Source organism: Curcuma longa, chromosome 10 (assembly GCF_044706935.1).
Source record: "Curcuma longa cultivar G26 ecotype Majalengka, Jawa Barat chromosome 10, ITB_CL_G26_1.1, whole genome shotgun sequence".
Lineage (NCBI taxonomy): Eukaryota > Viridiplantae > Streptophyta > Magnoliopsida > Zingiberales > Zingiberaceae > Curcuma > Curcuma longa.
In genome coordinates, this window is record NC_133870.1 from 2,549,542 (window position 1) to 2,557,990 (window position 8,449).

The following is an 8,449-nucleotide window of genomic DNA, read 5'->3' on the forward strand; positions in this document are numbered from 1 at the left end:
ACATTAATCATCTTATTTATTCTCATTTTTCTTCCTAGTGTGTTCTCATTGAAAGTTGTGGCTTGATGAAGACAGAATCAAATGCTTGATTAACAAGATTAAGACTTTGTGCTTCTTATCTTCTAATTGGCCTTAATCCTTATGTTACTTCCACAACTTTGTTTAATGAATCATCAAGGAGCATATGGACTTCATAGTTATACTTATAGCTAAGGATTGAAATATCAAGTCGTTTCACTCGATACCAATGAAATTTCTCGTTCCACCAGCGGATCGGCACCGACACGTCCAATTCCAACTGGGATGTTGTTCGGAGGCATCGCGCGGGTTTGGCGCCGCCTCTGGAGGCGTCACTCGGGTCCGGCGATGCCTCCAGAGGCATCACATGAGCCCAACCACACCACCAGAGGCGTCGCCCGAGTCCGACGACACCTTTGGAGACATCGTGCGGGTTGCGCGTGCCTCGGTCATGCGGAACAATGAAGATCAGGTTTTTAAACTTAAGTTTTAATAATAACTTAGGTTAATAATTTTAATTAATTTTTAGCTATAGTTGAGATAATTTAAATAGACTTAATCAAAACCTTATAAAATTATCCTATTATTTTTTTAAAAAAAATATTTTATTTTTTATTTTTAAATATTTAGATTAAATTTTTTATTTTTAGTTAATATATTTTATATTTTAAAATACTGAAACTATACCGATATGACATGATACGATATTGAAACTGTATCGTTCCGGTTCGAGACCAAAATCTTGACACAACTCGATATTTTAAACCTTGTTTATAGCATTGTATTTTAGCAATATTTTTGTCTGGATGGCAACTCATGTCAAAAGGCCATAGGTTGGCCGTGCCTCATTGACATGTAATCATTTAATTCATAATTTAGGACTTGATAGTTTAGTTATGGTGAACCTTCCTCTCTAACCATAATTAAGTTGCATCAACATACTAGTGATAATTATCCTTAGTAGAAGAATGGGTATTCTAAATTTTTATAGAATGCTTAACCTTTGCTTCTATTTCATTGTATGTTTCTTGCATGGTTTAGAGAATCAATATTGTAATTGTCTCTATCCTAGCATCAAGCAGCTGCATCTAACAGATTGCTGCATCTGGATATTACAGATTGCAAGTCACTTATGTTTCTCTAAGAATCTTCTTTATCACTTTGATCAATGGCACTATTGTCTAGGTCAAGGTTATATCAGTCTCCTACTGAAATGATTTGTGTTGGTGTTGTGTCAACATGTTGGCACATGGTGCTGTGGGCACAGGTTAAAAGGTGGGAGGAATCAGGAAGTAGAAGAGGAATCATCGATTGGGACTGAGGAATCAAGAAGGAAACTTGCTTAGAGTAGTTGGAAACCCTAGTCGGTTTGCTTTGAAAAAAAAACTCACGATCATTATCTTTCCTAGCAAGAAGCATCATGCACTAGCTGATTTGCCTAGAAGAAGCCTCACTCCCTCTCTTTTCCTTAGCAAGAATAACAAGAAGAAGCCTCGTGCCATTGCCTCTCCTTGGTACCTTGATGCCTCGTCAAAAGTAGAAGAAGTTGTTCTAAATCAACAAAATCATAGGTGTATATTAGCGGGAGGAAGGATCACGTGTGTGTGCCTGTCTTGACCATGTCTTTTGTGTCAATTGGCTAGTAAAATGATATGAGGTGAAGAAGCCTCACATGTGGTGTAAGCTTGGTTTCCACCTTGTTTATTGATGGATTTTCATTTTGAGCGAGTTAGTTTAGATATTCGAGGGCCTATTTCAATTGTTATCGGATTAAGTTTTCATTGTCATTACTTCCATTAACTTTGAGTTACATGGTTACATTTGTTATTTCTGAGTGTTTGTCAAAGGGTTTTGATCTAAACTAATTTTTTTGTTAATAAATAAAAGTTTATTTGTCATCTACTTTGCACTAATATCACTCTTAGGTTGTATAATTTGTCCATTTACTTATTTTGTGTGTCTCATGATATCTTTGAGTGGACAAATTTGGGAAAATTATTAGGGATGTTTCTCCTTAGATAGCCCTATAAACCTATTTATTCCCCTATGATTGGTGTACTTTCAAGTAACTCCTTATCTAGTTGCAATTAGGTTCTCAAAGCTCTTTCTCAAGTTGGTTCCAAAATACTACACAATTGCTACTTGTTATTAATATATTTAATTTTAGGGCCTCTCAAAAGCTTGAACGACAAGTCTACTAAATATACATTAAAATTAACAAATAAATTGATGATCTACTTGGATTGCACATTATCATGACAAAGTGAGTCATCCTCTTGTGAAATAATGGATCTGAAGTAATGTGCATAGCAGCTTGATCTCTGTTGGCTCCACTTGATCATTTGCTTCTTACTCTTCTAAGATATCATATTGCTTCCTAAAATTACACAATTATTTGATGTAGTTTATCACATCATGGGAGAAGATACCTATTTTAAATTTATATATCATATAACCTAAACATGACAGCAATTACATATAAGATACATTTTCCTATAGCATTCTTAATGTACCGCCAAATCCTTTAAGCACCTTTAGAGGGAACCTCAATACATGGATGTTAAGTTTGATGATTGTAAGGTAGTTTATTCCCAAACAAATCTTGTCAGGGGATCTATTATTTGATCTAGGAAGGTATTGGAGATTAGTTTGAAAACTGAACTACCCTACAATTGTTACACTAGGTGTCTCATTCGCTTGGAATTTGATCAGTCAATTCTTTTGAGGCCCCATGTTAGTGATTATTGGGAAGTAGTTCTATGAATTCTGCAATATTTTAAGAATGCTCCACCTGTAAATAATCGTGGTTATATGAATTCTACAGTATGGTGACTGTGACTATATACGTTTTGGTGCACACAAGTATGGTTCTCCTATAATTGATTGTTCCACTTTTGTATATAGAATTATAGATTCTCCTGAAAGTGATTTGATACCTTAGAACAGGAAGATACAAATTGTAGTGGTGAGGTCTAGTGCAGAGATAGACTACACTTTGCCACGTGTGAGTTTATTGTGCTTAAGCAGTTGATGAATGAGTTGGTGAATGCTCCAAATGAACCAATTAAAGCACATTGGGAAAAAGAAATTGACATAAACATCACTTTTGACCCAATATTTCACAAAAAAACAACATAAGCAAATTGATTGTCTCTTTGTAGTATGGAAACTTTCTTTGTTAGTTCCAATGATCAATTAGCAAATTCGTTAACTATGTCTTAAAGGTCTTAGAATTGAATGCATTTATAACAAATTGGGCCTTTATAATATTTTTTGGGCCAACTTAATGGGAGTATGAGAGACATAGTTTAAATCTATTTTTGAATTGATTCTTGCTTTGTATAAAAATTTAGATTCAAGGAGATCATCATTTTATGTGTTAGCTTCAATGATCAATTAGCATTGAATAAGTTTATAACAAATTGGGCCTTTGTAATATTTTTGAACCAACTTAAGGACAGCGTGAGAGACCTGGTTATAAATATACAAAACTTAGGAGTTGCAAATGTAAATGGTGATGAGCTAAGATATGTAGGTAGAGGGGATTTTCTTGGGAGAAAGCCCTAACTAATGATCCTCAAATTTAACATCTACGAAGTCAGAGTTGTGTGCTCCCCTTAGTTGGGATTCTCTTGCAAGCTTCAATGGCTGCTAAAAGGCTACCTCTGTATCTATCTTGGTGATGGAACTACTGTATCATGAAGAAACATACACAAACTAAGTGTTTTTTGGCAAAAGAGATGTTATCAATCTTGTTCATGTAAGTGCACTGATAACCAATAAGATCTGCACCTAATGGAGGATCACTGTGTCTTTTGAAATGAAAAGGTCTTGTTAATTGTTGTGTTCATGATTTAGTAGATACTTTCACTTTGTATCTCTTTTCAAGGTTTCCATATTTACAAGTAGGAAATTTTTATGCTTGTATATTGTTAGCAAGGAATTAAAAATCATTTCTATGACTTTTGTGCAGATGGAGGTTTGATAATGGTAGGAGATGGTATTAATGATGCACCTGCCCTTGCTGCTGCAACTGTGGGTATTGTGCTAGCTCAACGTGCAAGTGCAACAGCAGTAGCCGTCGCAGATGTGCTATTGCTGCATGACAACATTTCTAATGTTCCATTTTGTATTGCTAAAGCTCGTCAAACAACTAGTTTGGTATGTCTCACCAACTTCAGCATTGTTAAAAAAAATGGGGTTAAATGTTCAATAAACTAAATCAATTTCTGGATATTTGCAGGTGAAGCAAAGCGTTGCACTTGCTTTATCTTGCATTATTTTTGCTTCTCTTCCTTCAGTACTTGGTTATCTTCCTCTATGGTTGACGGTTGGTTCTCTATACAACTGTTATATATAATTTGCATATTCATTATGGATGCTTATCATCAAGATTGTTCATGGTTTCAAATTTTTTCTGTCCCTTATTCATTATGGTTTCAAGAAGGGGAACCTTGGCACAACGGTAAAGTTGCTGCCGTATGACCTAAAGGTCACAAGTTCGAGTCTCGAAAACAACCTCTTGCAAAGCAGGATAAGGTTGCATACAATAGATCCTTCATTGGGACTCCGCATTAGCGAAAGCTTCATGCACCGGACTGCACTTTTTTTATTCCTTAACATGATCGCCAATGTTAGCATTCATAGGTTATTTCTTTGAATCTCTAGGTTTTTCATAGTAATTTTAAGCACATGTCAAACTATACATGATTTTTGGTCCAAAATTAAATATTTTATGTGTTTATACATCTCTCCCTAAGACCTCTACATTACTGTTCTTGTAATTGCAATAGAACTATAATTTTTTATTCTTTTGATGTAGTCAGTTGCTTCTCTTGTAATCTTGTCTTAATTAGATGAATATTGCATGTACATACTCCACATATAAGAACTGTGACAATTTAATAAAGCCATCTTTGTCTTCCAACAAGGGTGAATTTACTTGGCATGTGGTCAAACTAGTAACTTAAGATACATGTACGTGCTGGTGTGACCTAAAAATTAAAAAGAAAAACTGAATACTTGCTTGTATGTTATCAATCTTGCCTGGAATTATGGTGTCATTCAACTTTAAAAAGCAGTCATGCAAGATTCCACATATTGCAACACTGAGAAAACCTCATTTTGTCTTTACACTGAGGATGCCCTTCGGCAATATCATCTTCATCAATCATCTCTCAAATACATGTACTTTTTGGCTAGTCCATATATTAACCAGTGATGCCACTTCCATCTCCCAACCATTTAGTGACTCATCATGTTCATTCTATCCCTTCCAACTGTCAAGTTGAAGATACATCCTATGACAATGTCTTCTATAATCACCAGCATGCTGATCAGTGATGTTTATTATCTTCCACTTATTGGTTACAGATGTCATACATCTCTAATGATTGCTGCTCAAGCTCACTATTAGTAATGAGTTTCCCACAACTAGTATGATTAATTCTAATCTTGATTGCAGTACTAAATTAGTCAAGCTCACAATAGCATGTTCCTTGGCTGACTTAGTCCATCTATCAACCATTGATGCCACTTCCATCTCCCAACCATTTAGTGATTCATCAACCAACTATTTAAAGATCCATCCTATGGTGATGTCTTCTTTAATCACCTGTATGCTGATCAATGATGCTTGTTATCTTCAACTGATTGTTTGTGGATGCCATACATCTCTAATGATTGTTGCTCAAGCTCACTATTAGTGATGAGTTTTTCACAACTATTATGATTTAGTATTGATTGCAGTACTGAAATAGTCAAGCACACAATGGCATGTTCCTTGGCTCAATTAGATTGGACAACATGTTGCTGTAACATAAGGAATACATTGATCATTAAGGAAACTTTATATGGAAAACCTTATTCGTCTTGGGCTTCTGTTTTTATTGAGGGTTGATATACAGGAAGCATATAGCACATCATCTCAAAATTTAATTCTATGTTGGATACCAATGAAACAATATGGAAGAATTAATACTCAGCTTTCACTTCTACGACAACCCTGAGGCCCTTCTATGAAAAATCTAATCCAAGTTGCAGCTTTTTAATTCTATCCCACTGAATTACTTTTAATTTATCCTACCATTTGTTTTTCCATAAAGTTGAGCGAGTAATTATTGTGCGGAATTCAACTATAATTATGCTTGTTCATGGGGTTATCAATTTGCTCATGAAAGTTTATTTATTTTTTGTGGAAGTATATTATTTGATTAACATTTCTTGAGCCTAGATGAAAACATTGAGGTTACATTAGACCAAAATTTTGTCAAAACTCTCATACAATTAGTACATGAGAACATCTCATACTTCCTACTTTGAACTTTATTGTGTAATATATATATCCAGACTAAGTTTCTTGTGAAGTTCATGATTTTTTGTATACATGCCAGTATTGGCAACATCAGCTCGTTAGCCAATAACAAACCTCAATCAACAATGATATATAATAATTTTTGTTATTATCATTCACTTGATCATGATGGCAGAAGAGAAATAGCTGTGTATATAGATTGCCAGTGATATTGCAAACTGCAGAGTAGTCCATTCCCTTTTCTTAAATAATTCAAGCTAGTTCGAACCAACAGTAAAGTATTGAGTAGAAAAACAGATATGATAGTCTGTGTGTGGATTAGTACTTCGACTGTGAGGTTGGATAGTTGATGTTGATAGTTGATCAAACCTATGTGCAGGTACTTCTTCATGAAGGAGGGACACTTCTCGTTTGTCTAAACTCAATCCGCGCTCTTAACGACCCATCATGGTCCTGGAAACATGATCTTCTGCAGGTATTTCATGGGTTACAAAAGGCTTTGTTTAATCATCTCAGGTGGAGGCCTTCCTGGAACAATACTATGTCACCTTCGGCACTCTAAATTTATGTACCACGACAGATGTTGCTTGAATGGTAGCCAATTGAATGGGAGATCAAGGTTTGTGTTATAGCAATTAGTTATTTATTAGTTAAATAAATTGACTGTCATCGTTGTTCATGTTGTATAAACTATTCTTCAAACTGCTTGAAACATGTGCCTCGTTGCCTCTGAAGCATGCATGTCTATAATGAAATAAGGCACGAGAATCAAGTTGGGATTAACTTTTAACAGCTTCCAGAGAATTTTTATTGTTCGATGATAAACATTTTGGCGAATTTTTCTCTACAGTAGAATTTGAATGGCTTATTGAAACCCATCTAATTTCCCCTTCGAATCCTTGATGACATCAAGAATGATTGCATGATAGCATTGTTTTTCATTTATCACACATAGATGATCGTAACATGTGAGGCCTGTAGATTCCACCTTTTTTGAAAAATGATAGCATTGCAAAGCTCTTGGCTACAGAAGTGGACAAAGGTCTATTTCGACGAAGTCGAGGTAATGTCTTCCCTATGGTGGTTTTACTTTTTGATTTCAACCTGGAACTGTTGGGATAGTGAATTTTATTTTTTATTGAAAAATGATAGCATTGGTCACATTGTATGCAAATTTGGCTACAGAATGAACTCTAAATTTTTAATTCCTCTCATTTATTTTAAAATGAGAGGTTGATGCATCAGAGGAATTAAATTTTTTGATAAGATGGACTCTAAAATAAATATCAAATTGAAAAGGATGGAGTGATTGAGATTGATACACTCTAATTGATGTAGCTCATGTTTTTTTATTGCTTCAAGTTCTACCTCAGTATGAATTGATGACTATAAGCTTCTGCCATGACATTTACTATGACACTAAGACAACAGCAATAAAATCATAGTAAAGTTTAGAGAACGTGATGCGTTCATTTACTTGCCCATTGTCACTACCAACTCGATGGCATGGCGATGATGTAACGTACTGTCATTAGTGAAACCATATCGTCCAAATATTAACAACGTCCCACTACTACTTTTATCTCGATCATCGGCTCTCGATGGTCAAGAACACCAGTAAACTCCTCTCATGGCTCTAAATTGTGTTAGTTGCTGCACCTTCCCATCCAGTGGCTCGGTATGACCACAAATGAATGAAGTCGCCACCAACAATAAGAATCAGAAACTGCCACTCAATGTAGGAGAGAGCTGGAATTTACTTGATTCTATCTTCAAACCAGTCCAAGTCGATAAGTTGTATGATCACCACTCTAGCAGTGCGTTATCGGATTAAAGTGATAGATTTTATACTTAAAAAAATAGGCAGAAAATCAAAGGGGCATCCCATTTTATTGGAATCATTGAAGGGGTGTTCTTTTTAAATTTATTATCAAAAGGACGTCCCGCTCCATCAATCTCCTTTGTAAAATTACATATATAGTTGCCCTTAAGTGCACTATTCGGTTGATTTTAATTTTTTGGTAGCCTGATTTCAAGTTTAAATTATGAATCGAGCGGGGTGGGATTGAAATAGAATATTTTTAAAGGAAAATCAGACCAAGCATGGTCCTTTGAATT

General features: G+C 35.1%; 1 protein-coding gene across 1 annotated transcript in view; it reads left to right on the forward strand.

Moving 5' to 3' along the window:
• Positions 1-7,121, forward strand: part of LOC141836710 (putative cadmium/zinc-transporting ATPase HMA1, chloroplastic) — a gene marked incomplete in the record, with an annotated part of 58,264 nt that extends 51,143 nt beyond the window's left edge. Inside the window, 3 exon segments of the mRNA XM_074724225.1 lie at positions 3,992-4,179; positions 4,262-4,348; positions 6,711-7,121. Coding sequence (XP_074580326.1) covers positions 3,992-4,179; positions 4,262-4,348; positions 6,711-6,893 — 458 coding nt within the window.
• Between the last annotated feature and the right edge of the window lie 1,328 nt (positions 7,122-8,449).